Here is a 23,632-nt window from a genome sequence, read left to right on the forward strand (position 1 = left end):
AGAATCCAGGAGGTTAATTTCTTCTACCCATTGTCGATACAGAGTAGTATACTGATTGTACTCTGTTGTTAGTTTCTTAGTGAAAGGAAAGAAACTTTCATCGAACAGCACATGTCGACTAATGTATATACGACCATCAGCAGGCACAAGACATTGATATCCTTTATGGCGTTCACTATATCCCAGAAATACACATGTGAGTGATCGTGGATCAAATTTATGTTGTGCATATGGTCTGAGACAGGGGTAACATGCACATCCAAAGAGTCTTAGATGTTCATAGCTGGGCTCTCGTTGATAGAGTTTGCTGTAGGGTGAGTGCAGTTGTAACTTTGGTGTAGGAAGTATATTGACAATGTAGTTATCTGTCATGAATGCATCAACCCAGTATTTTAATGGAATTCTAGCATGATAGAGCATAGCTAGGCCCAGTTCAACCACATGGCGATGTTTTCTTTCATAAATCCCATTCTGTTCTGGTGTATAAGGACAAGAAACACATTGTTTGATGCCACAATTTTGTAAATGAATCTGAAATTTGTTGCTAGTGAATTCTCCTCCATCATCACGTTGAAAAATTTTGATTCTACGATCAAATTGATTCTCTACTTGTTTCTGAAATATGACAAAGATGTCATAGAAGTCTGACTTCAATTTCATTGGATAAATCCAACTATAACGGGAAAAGTTGTCCACAAAGATGACATAGTATTTGAAATTCTGAAAGGAATTGACTGGTGATGGACCCCAAATATCACAATGAATCCTCTCTAAAGGAATAGTAGACGCAGATTCTGATAAAGGAAATGGTAATGCAGTACTCTTGGCAACCTGACAGCTTCTACACATAGTTTGAGTTCTTGTAGTGCAGTGAATCAATTGCTGAGACTGCAGATACTTTAATGTTTTTAAGTTGGTGTGAGCTAACCGCTGGTGCCATACGTCTTCTCCTACAGCTTTATGTCTTTGAGTGAAGAAGGCCTCTGTGATTTGTGGATCCACTCAGTAAAGTCCTCTAACTTTCCTTCCGGGCATCACTGTTGTGTTGGCACGATTGTCCTTTATATAAACCCCATTTTTATCAAAAACAAATGAACAGGGATAATCATCTGTTAGTCTTGATACTGAAAGAAGATTTTTCTTGATTTCAGGAACAATCAGCACATCATTTAGAGGTAATGAATTGATTTCAGTATGTAACACAGCATCACCAATATAGGCAATAGGTAGACATGAGCCATTCCCTATCATAACTGTATCAGTCCCATTGTACTTAGAGGAGTTATGAAGAATACCCGAATCTGCAGTGATGTGAGCAGTCGCACCAGTGTCTGGATACCACTCACTGCCTTTAGAATCTTCAAGATGCATTGCTGCTAAGGCTGTTGGAATCTCCTCAGCCTGGTATGAGTTGTCGAATCGATACCAGCAATGAAGTGCATCATGTCCTGGACGTTTACAGATTTGACACTCCAACCGAATAGTATCTGTTATTTTCTCATCCTGCAAATGTTTGTTAGATGTTAAATTTGGGGAGGGATATGATTTGGTATCTTGATACCTTTGTGAAGAACCTGCATATGAGCGAAATCCTTGACTAGAGCTAGAAAAGTTATTGAACTGCTTAAAACGTTGATCCTCCTGATTCTGATTCAAGCTATTTGGCCTGTAACTCTGATTTCTTCCAGGATATCCATAACTATGATTTCTACTGTTAAATGGACGTCCTCTGCCATAACTACGTCCTCCGCGGTTACTACCTCTTTGACCTCCAAAACCAAAGTTTTGCTGAACAAGTTCTCTGTCAGATTCCACCTTCTGCTGAACTTCAGATTTTCTTTGTCCATAGTAGGCTAGATGAGGATTGTACTGGCTTGAGGAATAGCTCTGTAATCTTGTTTCAAACCTTTCTAACTGTGATATTACTTCATCATATTCTGGTTGAGGTTTCAAGCAATACATGGTAGTTTTGAAATTGTCATATTCAGATCCTGATCCCTCAAGAACACCAAACATCTTAGTTATCTCATCTGCAGGCTTCCCAATTGCATTTAGCTGATCACAGATTGATTTGTATTCTCTGAGATAAACAGACAATGCTCGATCCCGTTTCTGACAGGCTTGTAGCTTCCCTCTTAGTTCAAATTCTCTAGCTACAGACTTCTGTGTGAATCGATTAAGTAAAGTTTGCCATACCTCATATGAAGTTTCCAGACCAATGATCAGACTCAGGATATTCTCAGATACAGCTCCACTGATCCATGATGATACCAGTTGATCTGTTCTTACCCAATCTGTATAATCGGGATTCACAACTTCAGCTTCATTACCTTCAACTTCAACCTGTAATGTTTGAGTAGGTGATGGAATTTCACCACTAATGAATCCAAATAGTTCTTGGCTTCGCAAGAATCTGTGGAACTGTGCTTGCCAAAGAAGAAAGTTGTCTTCAGCTAGCTTGATCGTGACGAAGTTGGAGATATTAACATGGATTGGAAAAGGATATTTCTGCGTTCTTGCTGCCATTCTCGTGATCTTAGATGAGGTTCTGATACCATGTGAAGACTTATGAATAGAAAGGAAGAAGAAACAATGAGAAAAGAAACAGAGTTTTGGATTTACTTCTCTCTGAATACAAGAAACGTTTCCATCTTTTGTGGTTCATCTCATTTGCTCCGTTCTCTTATTTATAATACACGATCTAATCATGAAGAACCACCAAAGGTGGTTTTACAGCTCATCTAATGAAGATAACAAACTAACAGAATAACAGAAGAAGAAAGTAAAGTTGTTCATTCAGTTAAATGCACAAAACAGAATAATAGTTCTGCAGTGGGAGAGCTCTACTCATAGTTCGACACGTGAAGCTGGAAGTTTTACTTTTGACTTCATCTCTTGCCTTCCTGGTTGAATCAGCAACATCTTCATTTCTTTTCTTTGTTGAAACAGAGTGCGCATTCATCACCATTTGATTCTTAACATTTAGTACTACCTAGGTTAATCTTTTCAATTTAGCGAGAGACCCACTTGACACGTGTCGCATTCTCAATGGCACTGAATCATAATGACATGGCAGTCCTGAACTACCTAACGACAACCTTCGCTTGGCCTTCAATGAAGGTTGACAGGCGTTGTGGTGACGACGATTATGATACGGAAACGCTAATTGCTAACATATTAATTGATTGCATCAATAATTTCTTTTGGCAAGTCCCTCCTCAAATAACTGTTCTCCATTTTGCTGATCGAATGTTCCTAGTCAAATTGACAAAGGAAACGGCAAGACATGAATACTTCGTGGTCAGTGATATGACGTCTTCGGATCAATTACGTGAATGCATAAACAATATATTTAGGTGAGATCGTTCGAATCCTCAATGCCACCACAGCCAACAACCTTCATTCCAAGCACGCTAGCAGATCAGGCTGATCTAAGATATATAGCCAAAGACAAGACTCCACTGTAAAACGGTTTTTAGCTTTTGCCCTTCATTCTAGAGAAAGTTGTGACCTCATGTGCTTGTCTTATGCAATGTTGGATGTACGAGATTCCATGGGATGGATGTGAGCAGGAAACCGAGTTTCCGTGAAAATGACCCTCCACCAGATAGTCAGTCTCCTTGTGAAACGAAGTGTTCAGTTCACATGCCCTAAGGATAGAAACTAGATGCGCAGTACTAACCAAAATCTTTTTCCATCACCAAAAACGATTGTCATAATTGATTAAAACACGAGACAGAAACGGCCTCGCTTCTTTGGCGGCATGGCGAGTTTGAACCTGCTTGCTTAGTGAATTCAATCCCGCTTTGGGGGCGTGGCCCTTGTGAATCATATGCTGTTTATTCCACTGGCATTTCGGTGTTGTTGCTGAGGCGATAGACTCAATTTCTGAGCTTGTGGATATTAGCAGTGGGCTTGAACCAAATAGTCCATAGCAAGTGAGACACTCGACCGTATGCACACATAAAGGATTTGCTAGCTAGTACTAAAACTCCAATCTCTCGTAACGTCAAGAAAGGTAAGATAAACCATTCCGGAGAGATTCACCTGGACAAGGTGAGAAATTTCTGTCATTTGATTATAATTGTTAAGGAATAGATCTTTCGGTGTGAGGCACATGGTGCATTTCCCATACCATGAAGTACGCACGATTAGCCTGCCCATGGTTTCAACTCGGACTGGACCTAATTCATGACATTAATTGCATTTCAATCAATTCGAGGTCAATTAACCCAAATTGAAGTTCCTAATTATAGAATATGATGTGCTTCTAGAGCTCTACATCCCAATGGTACTTGTTTATGGAACTTACAGCAAATCACCACCAAATTCATACCCGCCCTTTTGGCTTCGGTAGCTAGTTGTCCAACCAACCATTCCACACGTACCATCAATTTTCCTTCCTTGTCATTGCATGTCTCCAAAAATTTTAGTATGTTCTAGTCATGTCATGAGAGTGAAATCTAATTGAAAAACAGAAGTCGGAGCATTTAAAGAAAAAATTGGACAAGTGCCTCGTCTTCTCGCTTTCACAAAATGGGGAAATATCATTACAACATTAATGGTGGTCGATTTACTTCCTTTTCAACAAGAAAAGTTAAGTTAAATAATGTGATGGATAGATATAATCAAAATCCAAATTCATTGAAAGATTAATTACGTGAGGAGATCTACTATCTTCTCTCGTCAACGTTTGATTGATTTGGCATCAATAAAATCCGAATCGATTTATTCCCTTTGAAAAGAACTGGGAGGATGATGTCATTGCATGCATCATCATCTATATCTCATGCAAAGATGGTATGTATCTGACTCGATAAATCCCGGCTTGGTTCACTGAAATTGGTTAAGAACACTTTACTCATGTCATCATATATTATTATTATTGTTATTTTATTATTATAATTAGGTATAGAAGAATGCACCAGCCATCAGCAGCCACCAATGTTACAAGTTTCATATGTCTGCTTGTGAAGCAGCGTCGGCTTCAACACACCGAGCAGAATTTCACACCACCAAACCGGGTGAGTCGGAATAGGTCAAAATCAAAATTCGGAGACCAGCCCACGATCCTTCAACTGAGATTCTTTCTTGTTCCCACGCACCTCATTCGTCAAACTTTTCCAGGAAAAAAGAAAAGAAAAGAAAAGAAAATCACAAGTTCTTCGATTCTTGTCCAAATTGGCATCTGTGTAGGCGCATCTTCTCCCCCGTATGGCTATAACCTCACCCTTTTCGTCTCGCTAATCATTTCATTGACTTCGAATCAGAGGCGCATCATTTCTCCGCGTGACTATAATCTCACCCTTTATATCTCACTAATCATCTTTTGCTCTCATCATCATACCCTACCCTCTCTAGAGGCAAAAAGAGCGCTGCTCCTTTCATGGCGATCGTCGACCACGACGGGGACGCCCAACAGCCTCTGCTGCGAGAATCTGCTACGAACGGCGACCGCAACGGCAGGGATCATGACAACGAGGAGAAGGCGAGCTTGAGCGTGAGGACGTGGGCTGAGACGAAGAAGCTGTGGCACATCGTCGGCCCCGCCATCTTTAGCCGCGTGGCCGCGTACACCATGAACGTCGTAACGCAGGCGTTCGCAGGGCAACTCGGGGAGGTCGAGCTCGCGGCCATGTCCATCGCCAACACTGTCATCGTCGGCTTCAATTTCGGCCTTTTGGTAAGTACAGAAAAGAAAGAACCACCCACTAACTCTTTGATTCGATATTCATTTGATAGTACTCCGGAGATAGAAGTCATTCAACAAGACGATGGGGACCGAACAGAACTTAGACAATGTAAAGATTTCATAGAGTTAATTATACTGACGGATACCATCATGTTGCTTTAAAAGAAAATATGGGATTGATATGATGTCACAGAAATGCGAGTGTTGGCCGACCACCGTGTAGGCTTTTAACTTTCGTACCTCGGTTACTGCGAGCCTTCTTCATCGGTTATCTGATATCATACATTGCAGAATCCTAGAATTCCAGAATCATTTAAAGTCGCTGCAGTAGATTAAGTTAAATAATGTTGTAATAAATCGAGGTGCCTCGATTCGATCCCACATTAAATGACAAGTCGTGCCACCTTACTCGTAGAAAATGTCCGTATTTGCCGATGGAATTCAATCCGGGGGATTCACTTGGGCCTCTCACGGTCAACTTTTAGTCTGCGATGACATGATTTGTATAGAAACCCAATGCAAACACTGTAGTATTACCAAACTCTCTGTTAACTTGATTTTTTTTGTCTACCTTTCTCTTTCATCACGGTCTTCAATGTCGTCACACATTAATTTGGGCACGTGGAGGTTCGTCCAAACTAGGTGTGTCTCTGTCCCCTCTCTTTGGTTTTTTGGAATCTAGTGATGCCTTCACACTCATACAAGACATGAAAGACTGTAACTAGTCACCATTGTGTATCTACATATGCGAAATGGTGTGTAAGGTGCAATATGGGTTCCACTATGTTCTAGCTTTAATTTACTTCGACAGCAGTTTGGGCGATATATTCATCAACACTAAGGGATCAAAATCAAATTTGACTTTCACCGAAAGAAAATTAAACATGAAAGGGGTCGAGGCTTTCAAACCTCGAACCCTTTAAATTGATTATGTTAACTATGAAGTAGTATCGTTTGCTCGTATATGTATGGTATTACTTATAATACAAAAAAAAACATTATATTATACATCACTTTATGGATTAATCATGTCATCAAAGTGATTTTGGCTAGCTATACATTCAATTTGACATGATAAAAGAAAGAGAAATTGAGAGCTTCATGTCGACTTTTGAGTTTGGATTGTGATTATTAGTTAGGTATGGCGAGTGCACTAGAGACGTTATGTGGCCAAGCTTTCGGCGCAAAGAGATACCACATGCTTGGCATCTACATGCAAAGGTCATGGATCGTGCTCTTCCTGTGTTGCTTCTTGCTGCTCCCATTCTACTTGTTTGCCTCGCCGCTCCTCAAGCTCCTGGGGCAGGCGGACGATGTGGCGGAGATGTCGGGCACGGTGGCTCTGTGGCTCATCCCGTTGCACTTCAGCTTCGCCTTCCAATTCCCCTTGACGAGGTTCTTGCAGAGCCAGCTCAAGACCCACGTCTTGGCATGGGTCTCGCTGGCCGGCCTAGCAATCAACGTGCTCACGAGCTGGCTCTCCGTCTACGTGTTCGACTTCGGCTTGGTGGGGCTGTCCGTCGGGTTGGATCTCTCCTGGTGGTTCTTGGTGCTCGCATTATTTGCGTACACCGCATGCGGCAGCTGCCCGCTGACGTGGACCGGCTTCTCCATGGAGGCTTTTACAGGGTTGTGGGAGTTCGTCAAACTGTCCGCAGCATCTGGAGTAATGCTTTGGTAAAAATCCGTATTCTTATTCTCCATCTCCAAGTTACACTCTGCACGGGTAGCAATATTTGGCTTACTTGCGTCTGTGTTCTACGTCGATCTAGCTAAGTAACTAGTAATTTTTTTTATGACAAACCCAAGTAAAACGTGCTCCATTTAATGACTGGTTTTACAAGTTCTTCTAACCAAATTTAACTCTGGAGACTATGTCGTAATTGCGATGAAAATATTCACATGTAAATTGAAACTTGTTGATCTTGAAAATTAAGACCATCACTTATAACCCTGTTCCTTGTGTAGATTTTTTCCTGGCCATTAGAATTTGATCATCACATTTTCTTGATACTCTTCGAACAGTTTGGAGAATTGGTACTACAGGATATTGATACTAATGACTGGATATCTACAAAATGCCACGGTTGCTGTGGATGCCTTGTCCATCTGGTAATAAAGGATTTATCTCCACTTTGGTAATCTTATCGTTAGAAGGATTATTCACTAAAGTGTCGCCCGGTATGTTACTAATAAGTTTATACTTATACGTCCATGGCAGCATGACCATCAACGGTTGGGAGATGATGATCCCTCTTTCCTTCTTTGCCGCAACCGGGTACTCTCTCTCTCTCTCTCTCTCTCTCTCTCTCTCTCTCTCTCTCTCATAGCCAAGAACAAAACCAAGTAAAACATCTATTTAAACATAGATTCATCATCGAAAATCATATCAATCAATCATACTATAAGTAGTTGATTGAAGGGGAGTATCCTCCGCAAGTGTGCTTTATATTTATATGAAACTGGTTCATCAACAGCACTTGGTTCTATATGATAAAGAAGAGATTGTTTTACGATAAATTTCTAATGATTTCATACATGTTGAGTCTAATCATTTAGATGGAAATCAATGCTGTAAAACACAATGATGGATGCCACAGTCATTAACCCTTTCTGGGAGCAATTCAAGCAAAGTCCCAAATACAAGTACAAGTACAAGTCCAAACTGTTAAAATCAAAGTAAAGAAAATCCAAGCGTAAAGTGTGTCTGTATTGTATGGATTTTGCTTTAGATCTTTGCTAGTCCCAACTGCAAGTCCGTTTGATCATGGTCGTAGTTTACCATCTCTGATAACGTAGAAAATTGAGGAGAAGGATGATGATTTAACGTAGAAAACTGACAAAAGGTAAAACTTCATGTTGGTTTCTAAATCGGCTTTTGAATGTATTGTAATCTCTTCCAAAGCGTGGACCCTTATGAATGGTTTTAATAAAATTACATAAGCATTACTACGTAAACAGATTTATTTCTTGAATTAATTTGTACTCAACCTGCGAAAAAACTCTCTTTCGCCTTCTGCTGAATAAGCTTCCCAAATCAAGAAATCTGTTTATTTTTCATTCCTTCAATCTTTAATCTCTAGTTCACCTAAATTTCAGAGTTAGGGTGGCAAATGAGCTTGGAGCTGGGAATGGCAAGGCCGCGAAATTTGCGACCGCTGTATCTGTGGTGCAATCCACAATAATTGGTTGCTTCTTTTGTGCTCTAATCATGGTATTGCATGACAAATTTGCATACCTTTTCACTTCTTCCGCTGATGTTCTTGAAGAAGTGGACACGCTCTCTTATCTTCTAGGCGTCACCATACTTCTCAATAGTGTTCAGCCCGTTCTATCAGGTAAGTCTCCATATCCATCTATTAATGTATAGTTTTTCGGCTAGTAATTCTTCTTTCCCATATATCCACGGAAGGTCCCATGTATAATGGTGAAAAAGATATTTATGGTATTGATGTCCGATTGATCACAAGTGTACTTTCACAGAAGATGAGGTGGTTTGTTCAGTACTAGGGCAATCAATCTGACATTGGCTTCGGAAATAATATGTTCGACCAAAGTTATAGAATAAGAATCAAATAAAAGCAGCATTATACCACATGGAGCTTGCTTTGAGTTCGATTGAGCTCTCTTATGACCGCGTACAGGCAAGTTCGACTAAGTGAGATATTGATATCACAAAATTGACTCAATTGATTAACTGGTGAATTGCTATTAGCATCCAATACAACCTTAAATTAGAGCTTTAAAAACCAAGTGCCATACTTCATCGAAAACAAATTGTCCGATGTCATCTAGAATTCACTTAAAGTAAGCATGATACAACTTCGACTCTATTTGAACTCCTCTCACTACAACTCAAAATAGATACATGAGAAATAGGGTCAGCTGGAATTTAGATCATACACACGAGTTTCACCGATGCTGCAGGAGTTGCTGTTGGATCGGGATGGCAAGCGTATGTTGCATATATCAATTTGGGATGCTACTATGTTGTGGGTCTACCTCTTGGATTTCTCATTGGATGGGTTTTCAACTTAGGTGTTATGGTAAATTTTGGATCCTTCATTTAGCCTATCACTTATTTTTTTTCATATGCTTTGTTACTTAAGTTCAATAACCAGATGGTTTAATTAATATTAAGGATAACTTTGAATAATTGCAGGGTATTTGGGGTGGAATGATTTTCGGAGGCACTGCTATCCAAACTGTGATATTGGCCATTATAACAATTCGATGTGATTGGGAGAAACAGGTAAACTTCAAGTACATTTCATTTTTCTTCTGATCAAACAAATATAAGTATTAAGCATTCCATATTCGGTTGTTGCGTTTGTGCCGAATGAAATCTCCCATTTATGTCTGAGATACCTTAATGTAGGCGGAGATTGCTAAAGTGCGGGTTGCCAAATGGTCAACTCCAACCCTTGACGATGATGAATCAGCCGCCAGCTAAAACTCATTATTCAAAGCTAGCTACTAAATCAACTGGTGTTACAAAAATACGGGTGGGTTCTGTGTAGTTCATCTGATTGTTCATATTTAACACAATTAATCTATCGTAATCGGTTGCCAACTTATGACAAATGATCATTGTGCGAAGTTGCTTGTTATTAATTATCCTTTTTCTTAATAATTCTTCAATGTGGTTGGCTGAATCTGTTCAGCTAACTTTACTATAAATGTCTTCGCTTATGTAGGTTCGGTGTAATAGCAAGGACAAGGATGTATTGCACCAGTAGCATCCATGGCTATTTGCTCCTCTTCATGCAACCTTCTAACAACCCTCTTTGGCTGCATCCACAATCGATCGTCCAGCTAGAGAAATTACCATAAATATAACGGAGAGAGATGATTATTTGTCGATTTATTAAGCGTTCGAGAGACTCTAGAATTTTGGGTTTGTAGAAGGTTTGCTTGTTCTCTACGAGTTTAATTTGATGTGATCCCCAAAATGCATCGACCATTATGAATTTAATTGAAGAACCAACATATAAGTCAAATTAGGTGATAAAATTAAAGGTTGTATTCCAATTCTCTTTTCTTTTAATTGCGCATTGATTCTATAGTGGTGATCCTCCAACTTTCACGTTTTGAACTTTGTAAAGGTTTTAAGAAATTATATTTTATTAAATGATGTTTACGTAGTTACACGCAATAGTAGTTTCATTTACAGACAAACACAAATACAAAAGACTCGAGCTTATGTTCAAATCATCTGGCAAGTGCTTGCGTCCTTGGAAATCAATCGGACCAAAAATTTTGATAACCCAAGCTATAAAAGAAGAAGCCGGTGGAACTCATGTGTAAAGCAAATGGTTAAAACCCTAGCACAATGCACTTGGTGCATATAATAATAATGAAGCAATAAGAAACCTATTGTATCCACTAGGCTGAAATCTGGACAATTAGAATTCTTGGTTCCCACATGAATCCTAATAGATCCGTCGATCCACATTCAGTTTAGTAAATGTACTCGGTCCATGTAAGTCATCATCTTATATGTCATGCACACGCATGGTAGTAAAAACACGTCGAATCCCAGGGGGATTTACTGAATTCGTCGTGGACACTGACATAACCCACGCGCTCATCAATCCACCAGTCCTTTTGTTGCATCTTTGCTTTCATACTTTCCATGAAAAGGAAAAGAAATTTGAATTTCTTGATTTCACATCCAAATTGGCTTCATCTTCTACATCTCACTCGTTGCATTCTTTTCTCTATTCTGGTTGCTCTAATGAATCACTGCCTTCTCTCTCTAGAGGCAAAAGGATCATTGTTCGCTCTCACGGTGATCGTTGATGACGTCGGGAATGCCTACCCACCTAAAATGTTATGTGCATTTTAAAATATTACAAAAAGCTATACATGAATTTAAGTGTCAATTTGATATATTGAGATAGTTTCAAGAGCTTAAAATTGGAAAAAAATGATTAAATAATATGTTCTGCTAGATTGAAAATAGTAAAATGTAACAGTCGCTTCAAATAAATTTCAAATTTTTCTATATTAATTTCAAACAAAATACTCAAAGTTGGTGCGCAAAAAGCAAACGTTTTTAAAACGAAAAGGATCTTGTCATGAATTTTGTACTCTTTTTTTGCCTTAATTTCAATGAAGATTTTGAGTCTAGCCTAGTGCTCCACTTTAAACAATCAATACATATATTGTTTGTTCAGTATAGTCATGTCAATAATTATATCCCTGGGACCTTAGTCAGAAGAGACATTATATAGATCTATGACTATCGCCATTGTCGATGAGATAACTTAATGGAGGGGTACTGATAGCTTTCTAATTAATTAATGGTCAGGACAGTAAGCCTAGGCTCATTGTGCACTTCCCTCTATACCAAGTAATCAGATTAAAACTTTTTACATTCCTGCGGAAGATTTTGCTCAAGTGTTCTTGCAGTAACTGTGATGCAGTGAAAAATATCAGGAGCGCGCACCAGAAGCTCTATACCTTTGCCCAGGGAGATCATTAAGATGGATCCCAAAGTTCAATATATTCAATTGAACCTACATTCATTCAAAATGTTAAGTTATTAGTTATAAGCCAACTTTGATATATCGACTGTTAGAATTCGCTGCACAATCACAAAGAAAATATAAAATAAAAGCGAGAAAAAAAATTTGAGACGCAAGGTTTTATCCCGGTTCACCCTTAAACTAGAGCTACGTCCAGATGAGAATTCTACTATAATTAGCACATCGCACCCCTCCGTTACATCCCTCAATTATAAAAGAAAGAGAATATATATATATATATATATATATATATATTCAATAGCTATTCGTGAGCTCAAGCCCAAACTACTAATAAAATCACGAATTCAACATTCTCCTGTTGCTAGGAAGTATGAACAAAATCCAAACATTCTCCCACTTGGTGAATACTCCATATGCTTCTTTAAACCCAATACAGTTGTACACCATTCAAACTTTTTTGTACTCATTGTCTCGGTAAAAAAAATATTCATTATTTACATGTATGTCAATTTTCTCCAGTATTACAATCTTCTGTTCTACTTTCTCTCGGATGAAGTGATATTATATGATAATGTGCTTTGTTCTTGCATGAAATCCAGGATTCTTAGCCAAGAATAGAGCACTCTAGTTATCACACCCAATATTCACTCTTCCTTGTGTAAAACCAAGCTCCTTACACAATCTACGCATCTAGATTACTTCCTTAGCAGCATGAGTAAGGGCCATGTACTCTACCTTAGTAGTAGATAAAGCAATCATGCTCTGCCTCTTGCTCATCCAACTCACAACTCTACCGAATAGGGAATCAACATATCCACTGGTTGACATCCTACTATCAATGTCACATCCCTAATCAGCATCCACAAAACACTTCAGTTCTAACGCTGGCTATCCCTTTGAGCTTTTCATACCTTCGTAACATAACTCAAAGTTAAATGTACCGCAAAGATAACGAAACACCCACTTTACTACCATCCAATTCTCTTTTCCCAGATTGAACATATATATGCTCAATATTCCAACTACTTGAGCAAAATATCTTGACGAGTACATATGATGGCATACATCAAGCTCCCAACTGCGCTTGCATATAGAACTCTTGTCATCTCTTCAGCTTCCTCTTTACTTTTAGGACACTGGAGCGCTGATGACTTGAAACTTGTGGACATGGGGGTCTTCACTAGTTTACAGTCCTCCATGTTAAACTTTTTCAGCACACTTTCAACATATTTTTCTGACTTAACCACTGTAATTCGAGGTTTGAGTTGAGATTTTGGAGAGATCGATTGCGCAAGCGAGCAAGCGGTTTGGAAAAACAAAGATCTACGTTTTCTCTTAATTGGGGAAAGAACGGCTGGGCTTGAGCAAAATTATTCGATTTGAGTTAGATTGAAAAAATTTGAGTGAGATCTCAGTTAATCTCAGTTAGGGTTCTTTGGATTGGGGTGTTGGGTGAGCGTTCGAGGATTTGGGGTAAGAAAAGAGGGATTCCACAGCGACAAATTTTTTTAATTGTGGAAAACGACGCCGTTTTGATCTCTAGCGTCCACGTCAGTGCTGGCCGTCCACCGGTTGGTAAGTGAAGCGTTTCCTCTTTATATCTTTGAATCACCTTGATAACATTTATTTGATCATTTTTGGATTATCGAATTTTTTAATAATCTACCGGCTTTTTTTTTTTTGGTCGGTAATCTACCGGCTTTTATTTGCATAGGAATCGACCAAACTAATATTAGTAAATGTTTAAATAAGAGTTGGTAATCTACAATTAGTTGGTAACAAACTCAAATGAAGTTGGTGATTTCTTGTACAAGTTGATAATTCTGATAAAAGTCGGTAATTTTATATTTCGAAAGTGGTTCACTAAGAGCTTCTAACGTAAACATAATTAATCACTTTAGCGGAAAAGAAATGACAAGTGATCCAGATAAAGTTGGCAATTTAATATTAGAGGGTTAGGTGATTCAATAAAGGTTGGTAATATGGAACCGATCAAATTAGTGTTGATAAGTGATTAAGAGTCAACAATTTAAAAACTAGTTAATAACTTAATCGGAGAAAAGTTAGTGAATCACTGAACTGAATTTAAGGTTGTTAATTTTGTTTGGAAGTTTATAAGTTTAACAGTATTCTTTTAAATATAAATTATCCTCAAATAAGTTCATACTTGTTGCTGTCATCGATTTGGTGAAAATTCATCATAAAGCACACATTCGTACGTGAAAATTCATTATTTAAATAGAAACCAATTGAACCACACGGTATCGGGAGACAAATATCGGCATGAAATGCAGTTCATTAAGGAAAAACAAAAGGAAACTCATAGTGATTACTGTGTAACAATCCCCAGAGATTTATTGACCGAAACGAACATTAGAAGTGTCATAAACATACGCGGATAGGCAATGGAAAAGAGATGGATCTGAGTCTCCAACAGGTTGGGAACCAGCCAAGTCTGACTTTTGGGTGTTCAGACGGTGCCGGTGGTTAGTTTTTTTGGCTCCAACCGCACATGTCTTGTCCGCTGGTGACGCAATTTCGTTTTCGCTCATTCCACGTAGAAGATTAGATTAAAGTGAGCTGTACGGGCAAAAGTTTCTCCAAGTCTTGTCCAACGACCAAGGAACCATTCTCTTTCTCCGTTATTTTATTTTTCTGTTTTTGAAAACAGATTTGGCACAAAAATTTATTTAGTAACGTAATTTTTTTTTTTACATCCAGAATAAATTTTTAGTTCAAAAATAGATTTGAAATAGAAATAAAAAGTAAAAATTTTCAATTTTTTCTAATTCTGGAACAAAAAGAGAAATAAAAACTCTTTTCATCGCTTGCCCTCGCCTCTTGCCGCCCGTCGCAACCACCCACCCGCTGGTCTCTGCCCCCTGCGGCTCCCCGCCGACCGCCACTGCCACCCCCCGACGACCGCCTGCCGATGGTCGCTGCCACCCCCTGCCACCACCCACCCGTCCCCCAGCCATCGCTGCCCCCCAGCCGTCGCCTCCCGCCGCCGCTCGTCGATGAATAGAAAAGAGCGTAAAATGGTGAAATTTTGTATCATTATCAAACGGATTTCTGTTCCGGGAAGAAATATTTTGTATCGTTATTAAATGTGTATCTCTGTTCAGAAACTAGTTCAGGAAATAGAAATAAAAATATTTCTGGCTAGAAATTTATTTGTGGTACATAATGATTATCATTCGCGTCCTAATAAGCCGAGTAAGAGAATAGACGGATTGTCAAAAATTTGATCTCTGGACACGAAGGATCCTAGTAACTAGCTTTGTTAGAAACTTAAACTATCAAGAGATGCATACAGGCCCACAATCAATGCACATCAACCATATATCTTGACAAGTCTCCCCTGGTATTTTCATTTCAGAGCTAGGCTTAATAGAGTTGAAGCGAATCGATAGAGATAGAAGAAGGAAAAGTGAGAATCCACAAATAAGTTGATGTAGAAGGATACCTAAATTAAGGGAGAGCAAATCTAACACTGAACTCACACGTAAGGGAAAGATTGTAAAGATACATATGTGAGTTGTATTAGAAAAGTCACATATCGAAGAATTGATGTGGTATGTAGTATATAATATATTTTAGTTGACCCATAACTCATTCCCAACACAAACAAAGTAGATACATTTTGAAATCTCTTATGAGCGAGATGGAAATGTCTATTAGGATAACACTATTTTACCCATTTTATTTGACACTATCTTTGATAATCACATTTCGTGATTATTTTAATGTACATTGGTAATGGAGATACTTAATGGATGTGTTGACACTAACGTATGAACATAATGCACCTTCCCTTCTCATGGCACCATGTGGTGACCGGTCAAATTAAGAAAGTTATAGCCCGCGCACTACACAATGCAATGGGCAAAATAAACAATTGGACGCACCATAAACGAGTAATCGCTCTAAGCTCTGTTCCCACACGATTATTAAACCTCATCGTGTTCTTCCCCGCATATAAACTCTCTCTCTCTCTCTCTCTCTCTCTCTCTCTCTCTCTCTCTCTCTCTCTCTCTCTCTCTCTCTCTCTCTCTCTCTCTCATGGCGAGTGTGGCCGGCAACAGTGATGTTAACCAGTCCCTGTTGGCGCACCCAGTGAATGGCCATCAAAACGGCGTTGATCATCGGGATGAGAAGGAGAAGGAGAAGGAGAAGCTCACGACTAGAGTTTGGATCGAGACGAAGAAGATATGGCAAGTAGCAGGCCCCGCCATCTTCACTCGGGTGGCAATGTACTCCATGAACGTCATCACCCAAGCCTTTTCCGGCCACCTCGGGGAAGTCGAACTCGCTGCCATGTCCATCGCCAACACAGTCATATTGGGCTTCAACTTCGGCCTCCTGGTAATTCCATTGGACCCTTTTTATGTTTATGCTTGTCTTGCTTAATGAGAATAGTTTTTGTCTCGTCGTTCGCATTTTGGTGGTAAAAAACCTCTCACTCGAGCTTTCAAAGATTCAATCGTTAAGGGAATTAATAAAGTTGCTAAAATTGGAAAGAGAAATGATTAAGCGACTGTCATTAATCTACCATGACATTAACATTATATTCTAGACTACAAAAAAATAAATAACAAATAATTATAAATTGATATAGAGTACACTTTTTCAAAAATTTATAATTCACAATATAGTGTTACTCTCACAGTAATATATGGACTATTACGTTAGTAAAGTCCAATTGGAAATGGTATATGTGTCAGAAAACTCTGCTAATGATGTAGACAGATTGAGAGCTCATAGAGTTTTTTTTTTTTTGTAAGGAAAAGAGAAGTGAATTAGCTAAGAAAAATTGGGTTAGAGATCCACCGAGGTGGGTAGGGCTTAACCGGATGTGTCCCTGTCAGGGGAGATGCCAACCATCTCTCCTTTCATAGAGTTTAAGTGGGTTTATTGGCAGAAAAGTCCTCAAACATACAAGATAGATTAAGAGCAATGTCAGGTTCCAATTCACATCAACCCATGGGCCATGATATAATTGTGCACATCTCTCAAGAGCTTCACTCTTCCGCAATGGGTTTTTAACTTTCTTTTGATAAGCAAAAATGAAGATGAAAGAACGCAGAGATGCAAGTAGATTAACAAAGGTCAACTCGAGCCAATGGAATGGGGAAAGAGCTTTGAAAATGCCGGAAGGAAATTAAGTATGACTTCAAACGAGTCAAACTTAGATGAGAAGTGGATCTTTATTTTAATACTCCTTTTGAGGTGGTGGGACACAAACAATTGTCCATATCTCAACGTGCGGAATTCAGAGCCTAGTGGGTTAATATTTTGATTTGGCTTTTGTGGCCAACGTTTTAATTTGGTTAGCAAAACTAAAAGTCAAAAAAAAAAAAGTATCTTGTATAATGGCCACACAACATGCTTTGAACTAGAATTTGTGCATATCGTAAAACAGTAACTCCGTCAAAAAGTGAATTACTTATATTTTCACATTTATCATAGAACTACATGCAAAATATTTTCTAACAAAGATCTTAGGGTCCATTTTGTTATTGTGGCAAAACATTTAACTCTTAGTTATACTTATCGTAATATAGAAAAATTTTAGTTTATGAAAAACGTATTCATATATGAAAAATTTACACTTAAAATTCGAAAAGTGATTCTGGAAATTTCAAAAATCAAGTAATCTTTTGGAGTTGAACCTCTTCCGCCGCTAAAGGTTGGATAGGTGGTTGCTAATAAGAGGATCGAGCCACTGACTGTCGAACTTAGGTGGCCCGGAATCGAGGTTAGTCAAACTAGGCCCATAATCGAAATTGAACAAGTATTGTATGCATCTATTGCATGTGAGCCACTTCATCCTAGTCATCAGATCATGTGGGTTTCACATGAGCGTATACTATATAATGACTGAAATAGAGTGTGCTCACGTGTTTTGAATGCATGCAAGAATTCTTCATCGAAACTTGGTCTATACTTGCATTGTGTGTGATCATAAGATGAGGTGTTCTCGCGACCAAACTCGAGTATGGATGGCCTTCGTCGACTATCAAACTTGAGTTGCTGGAAGTCGATCCAAGATGGTCGGCGGTTGAACCCGGGTCCTTAGCTGCTGAACCCAATTCCCTAACAATCGGACTTTGGAGGTCGAACACGGGTGCCTCGCGGCTCATGGTTTATCTGCCCCCCTCCCCTAAACTGCACTCGTCCATTCGATGGCGATACTTGCGCACTCAATGGCTAGACCATGAATTGAAAGTTCAGTACATTGAGTGATTGTAATCAAAGTTTAGTGGTCAGATTCGAGATTCAACTATTTTAGTTCGGTGACCATTCGTGAAAATTCCTCATATATGTCCTTCAAAATAAGGAAACTTGCCTTCATCTCACTTAATTAGTATCAATCGAATTTATAACTGAATTAAATTTTAAGTGCTCGGGCTATATAAGATCCTCTACAATTTATGTGGGCAAGTAATGAAGATGCGAAAAATACTATATCTCAACTTGTGTATCACAAATCTAACGGACTTCATTTTTGGGCATGGCAAATTTGATTAGCTAGGCATGGCAAGCGCGCTAGAGACGCTATGCGGTCAAGCCTTTGGCGCGAAAAGATACCAAATGCTCGGCATCTACATGCAAAGGTCGTGCATCGTGCTCTTCCTGTGTTGCTTCCTGTTGCTGCCCATCTACATTTTCACGACACCGCTCCTACAGCTCCTGGGCCAAGCCGACGACGTCGCGGAGATGTCCGGCGTGTTGGCCCTGTGGTTCATCCCTCTCCACTTCAGCTTCGCGTTCATGTTCCCGCTGAACAAGTTCTTGCAGAGCCAGCTCAAGAACGTGGTCACGGCCTGGGTCTCGCTGGCAGGCTTGGTCGTGAACGTGGTCGCGAGCTGGCTCTGCGTGTACGTCTTCGACTTCGGCGTGGCGGGGCTGTGCGTAGCGCTGGATGTCTCTTGGTGGCTCATGGTTGTGGGGTTGTATTGGTACTCGGCTTGTGGGGGTTGTCCTTTGACATGGACCGGTTGGTCCGCGGAGGCGTTCTCGGAGTTGTGGGAGTTCTTCAAATTATCTCTCGCTTCTGGAGTCATGCTCTGGTACGTATCTTTCTTTTAGAAAGTCAAAGAGAGATTCCGTTTACTTCGGAGGCAATGCCTCCTAATATGATATCTTGAACTTCACTTATTTCGCGAAAAATAAATAATTTAAAATATATATTTTTTAAAATGATCGCTTATATCGCGTAAAATAATTAACTAATGAAGAGTTTATGTCTAAACATTGCTGTTGACGGTGAAAATATTTATAGTTCATTCATTTTTATAAATGATATGAGTGATCATTTTTTGAAAAATATTTTTAAAATTATTTATTTCTCGTGAAACAAATGAAGCCTTAAATGTCTTCGTAGTAGCCATTTTTGAGGTAAGCATATTACCAAGTTTTAGGGATCTCAATCGTTTTTTCTTCCCTAAATATCCTTGATTATTTTACTGTACAAATATTGTGTCAATAGATGGATGTTGCAAATTCTTAAAAGAATTTTAAATCTAGAAAAGTTTAATCTTTCCATAAGTACAATTTCTTCGTATAGTGTACTTTATCAATAATTTTTATTTTTTTACGAATTAGTTGCTTCTATCTTTTATGATTCAATTCTATGCGTACCTTTTACGATTAACCATACGATAAAATAGTATTGTAATTGTGCTTATTTTTTATATGCTCCATATTAATTATACTTTGTATGACAATCCGCACAATGAGCGGGTAAACGTGTAGTGTTAAATATGCACCTCTTGCAAAATCTAAATTTGAGAGTGATTGCTTTTGTTTTCAATAATTTGGTTCCTTGTATCTCGGCACGCGATCAGCCTAGAGAACTGGTACTATAGGATATTGATACTGATGACCGGATATTTGCGAAACGCTACGGTCACGGTGGACGCCTTATCAATATGGTAAGTGCGATTTTCCTCGAACGCAAGAGATTTATGTGAGCATTGCCTCCTTGGACTGCAAATGTTTCTTCTTGTCTGAGGCTTCTGATGAACTGCTCATTTCATTCTCGTTGTAGCATGAGCATCAACGGATGGGAGATGATGATCCCTTTAGCCTTCCTTGCTGCCATCGGGTTCTCTCTCTCTCTCTCTCATATGATGCTTTTTGATCGTTTTCAGTCTATAACTACTTCTGGAAAATGTGCTCATCGTCGCATTACGATATTTATAGAGTGAGAGTGGCGAATGAACTCGGAGCTGGAAACGCTGAGGCCGCCAAGTTCGCGACCATCGTGTCGGTGGTTCAATCAACTATGATCGGCCTCTTCTTCTGTGCGCTCATAATGATCTTGCACAACAAATTTGCCTACATTTTCACATCATCCACCGATGTTCTCGAAGAAGTGGACGAGCTATCTTATCTTCTGGGTGTCACGATCCTCCTCAACAGCGTTCAACCAATTTTGTCGGGTGAGTTCATATATCGATTCCGTTAACAAATGTTTCAGGGCACTTCTTTCTAATTAGTGTCATGTGCAATTAATGCATCGGTGACGAAAATGTTTTCTCATTAATTATACTTAATCAGTGCTCTTGGACACTCATTAACAAGACCCTTTATATATTGCTTATTTTCGCATCCATCTCCTCGTTATAATGCATTCACAATGCCCAAATACTTACAAGAATTGAGAGGAAGCCGAGTGAACATACGTGACTAGAACTCTAAACCCCTTTCTCAGGAGTTGCCGTCGGATCGGGGTGGCAAGCGTATGTTGCGTACATAAATTTGGGATGCTACTACGTCGTTGGGCTTCCTCTTGGATTGCTCATGGGATGGGTGTTTCACTTTGGTGTCATGGTACGTATCCAAAGCCTCCAATCATTTGCTTTCCATTCGATGATAACTTGTTCCTCAATTATGTTAATCGTGATTCGGAAACATGGTAGGGTATCTGGGGTGGCATGGTGTTTGGCGGGACTGCAATCCAAACAATGATACTTGCCGTGATAACAATCAACTGTGATTGGGCGAAGGAGGTACGTGACTTTAGCACCAGAAAAATGCGGTTAACAAGACTAAGTAAGTACATAAAAGCCTAGAGGTATCAGTGACAAAGTCTAAAGCCCCAGATCGGCTAAGTGTACCCAGCGTATAACCAGAAAAAAATGATGACAGACGACAGGAAAACCTATCTCTAGAAGTCCAAAAACCGGTTCCTAATGATCATCGGGGCCAGCTAACTGCCCGTTGCCCCATTGTCGCATTAATACTTGCCGCCGAAGAGAACCAGCAATTGCTATGTGAAGCTTTCCTCCGATAACATCTTTGGGTATCAGTAGCGAGCCCGTCACTAAAGTAATTTACGTAGGCTATCAATGCCGGCCGTCCTTAATAACCGGACGCCTGGACTTAGTTCTTCATTAGTGTGTGAGCTTCTCGGTACCTGCTATGTGTGGGGTACGTTGCTAATTTTCACTTAATATAGGTCATTAGCTTGGTGTATCGCTACGAATCTAAAAAATTCACTTGATCAATGCAGGCCGAGAAAGCTAAGGCACGAGTGGCAAAGTGGTCTACTCCAGATCCTGAGTTGCTTGCTCTAGCTGATGGCTAGAACTCACATCTTCAGTATTGGATCAGCCTTTATTTTGTATGCACAGTCGAGTTTCCTCATACTTATAAATCTTTCCTAAACTTATGAGCAAAAAAATTGATGAACTGACTATAGTAATCTAGATAAGTCTCTCTGTGCAGGTCCTAATTTGAAGTAGGAGCAATCATGACAGGACTTTTTTTTCCCATACACTGAAGTTGAGTCGCTAGCATTGGTTGTGTGTGCCCTCCTCTTCATGTAAATTACAAACAAAATGCTACTAGTATCAAAGATTAATTGGTCAAGCACTTAGTTCAAATGCAACGGGATGAAGTATTCAGATCATACTCATAGCTTCTCTTATTCACATCATTAGGAATCCATGTTGTTCTTGCAGAAAATACTAAAATACCAATTCATCCACCCAATTGCAGTGTTGGAGCGATTCCATCAAGGTTTGAAGAACGTTAGTTAGTTCGACCGTTAGATGCTATAAGCGACCACGATTCTCATCGCGAGCTGTTTACTTCGAAAAGATGTTTGTAGACTATCATAAATCGACCGAGCAACTCATTTTCTAATTTGTCACACAAATTTGATAGGGAGAAGAACACTAGAAGTACCAAAACTTGTGTACGACGCTCACTTTAGTGCCAAAAGTTTTCACCGGCTCACTTAAGTGCCAAATCGGAGGAAAAACGATCACTTAAGTGCCAACGGCGAGAAATTCCGACCAAATTAATACGTGGCTTTTATAATTAAAATTTTAGTCTTAGTTGGATTTTTTTAAAAAAAAAATAAGTCTACGTGGCATTTCCATGTGTACATTTAGATTTTTTAAATATTTTTTCTGATTTTTTTTCCTTCTTTTCTTTTTCCTTCTCTTTCTTATTCTTCTACCTCCGGTCACCGAAGGCCGGCCACCAGCCACGGCCAACCACCTGGCATCGCCCGGACAAGGCCGAGGCCCGACCGACCCTCGCCTGAGCGAGGGCGGGCAAGCCCTAGCGAGGGTCGACCTCCCCTCGCCTGGGCAAGGTCGAACCCCGGCGAGGCCACGGTGGCCTCGTTGAATCTAGTGGGGGGAGCCCTCACCGAGGCTCGCCCTTGCCATATCCGGTGAGGTCGGCTGTCGCCGTGGCCACGGCGGTCTCGCAAGGCGTCGCCTTCCCCCAGGTGACAGCCGGCCTAGCCTAGGGGAAGGCGACGCCCCATGAGGCCGCCGTGGCCACGGCGACGGTCGGCCTTGCCGGATCTGGCGATGGTCGGCCTTGCCGGATCTGGCGATGGTCGGCCTCGCCTCGCCTGGGCAAGGGCGAGCCCCGGCGAGGGCTCCCCTCGCCGGATCTGGCGAGGGGAGCTCTCGCCGGGGCTCACCCTCACCCAAGCGAGGTGAGGCCGACCCTCGCAGGGGCTCGCCCGCCCTCGCCCAAGCGAGGGTCGGCCGGGCCTCGCCTGTGGCGGGCAACGGTGGCCTCATCCAGGCGAGGCCAGGAGGCTGGCTGCGGCCGGTGGCCAGCCTCCAGTCACCGGCGGTGACTGAAGGTAGAAAAAGAAGAAAAGAAGGAAAAAAAATCAGAAAAAATATTTGAAAAATCCAAGTGTACATGCTAAAACTACGTCGTTTTGATGTGTACATGCTGACTAAATCTTCCAGTGATCCACATCAGCTTTAGAAATTAATAAAAAAATGTCACGTCAGATTTCCGGTCAAACTGACCGGAGTTGGCACTTAAGTGATCATTTTTCAAAATTTTTTGCACTAAAGTGATCCAAAACAAACTTTTGGCACTAAAGTGAGCACCGTATATAAGTTTTGGCACTTTTGTTGTTCTTCACCTAATTTGATACGAGAGACACTGTCGGATGAACCCA

General features: G+C 40.1%; 2 protein-coding genes and 1 non-coding gene across 4 annotated transcripts; 2 read left to right on the forward strand and 1 right to left on the reverse strand.

Moving 5' to 3' along the window:
- The first annotated feature begins 4,868 nt into the window (after positions 1-4,868).
- LOC115676451 (protein DETOXIFICATION 27-like) lies at positions 4,869-10,644 on the forward strand. Of its 2 annotated transcripts, XM_030599377.2 has the most exons (10): positions 4,869-5,024; positions 5,362-5,683; positions 6,828-7,369; positions 7,718-7,804; positions 7,914-7,970; positions 8,792-9,030; positions 9,620-9,738; positions 9,855-9,944; positions 10,071-10,197; positions 10,390-10,644. In XM_030599377.2, exons 2-9 carry the CDS (start codon positions 5,387-5,389, stop codon positions 10,143-10,145), a joined length of 1,506 nt encoding a protein of 501 aa, XP_030455237.1. In that variant the 5' UTR covers positions 4,869-5,024; positions 5,362-5,386; the 3' UTR covers positions 10,146-10,197; positions 10,390-10,644. The 2 variants fall into 2 exon arrangements, with proteins under 2 accessions (XP_030455237.1, XP_056167569.1); XM_056311594.1 differs by lacking the exon at positions 4,869-5,024 and having other exon boundaries at positions 5,036-5,683.
- Positions 10,645-16,230: 5,586 nt separating this feature from the next.
- On the forward strand, positions 16,231-22,022 carry LOC115676449 (protein DETOXIFICATION 27-like). Its single transcript, XM_056311957.1, has 9 exons — positions 16,231-16,548; positions 18,715-19,256; positions 20,034-20,120; positions 20,237-20,293; positions 20,392-20,630; positions 20,903-21,021; positions 21,111-21,200; positions 21,704-21,814; positions 21,919-22,022. Exons 1-8 carry the CDS (start codon positions 16,246-16,248, stop codon positions 21,776-21,778), a joined length of 1,512 nt encoding a protein of 503 aa, XP_056167932.1. The 5' UTR covers positions 16,231-16,245; the 3' UTR covers positions 21,779-21,814; positions 21,919-22,022.
- On the reverse strand, positions 16,990-17,086 carry LOC115676532 (U6atac minor spliceosomal RNA). The gene has a single exon (XR_004005154.1). It is a non-coding gene; the product is annotated as a U6atac minor spliceosomal RNA (small nuclear RNA).
- Positions 22,023-23,632: the final 1,610 nt, after the last annotated feature.

The sequence above is a fragment of the Syzygium oleosum genome, unplaced genomic scaffold, assembly GCF_021117445.2.
Source record: "Syzygium oleosum isolate NSW1041296 unplaced genomic scaffold, Sole_v2.1 Sole_v2.05, whole genome shotgun sequence".
Taxonomy (NCBI): domain Eukaryota; kingdom Viridiplantae; phylum Streptophyta; class Magnoliopsida; order Myrtales; family Myrtaceae; genus Syzygium; species Syzygium oleosum.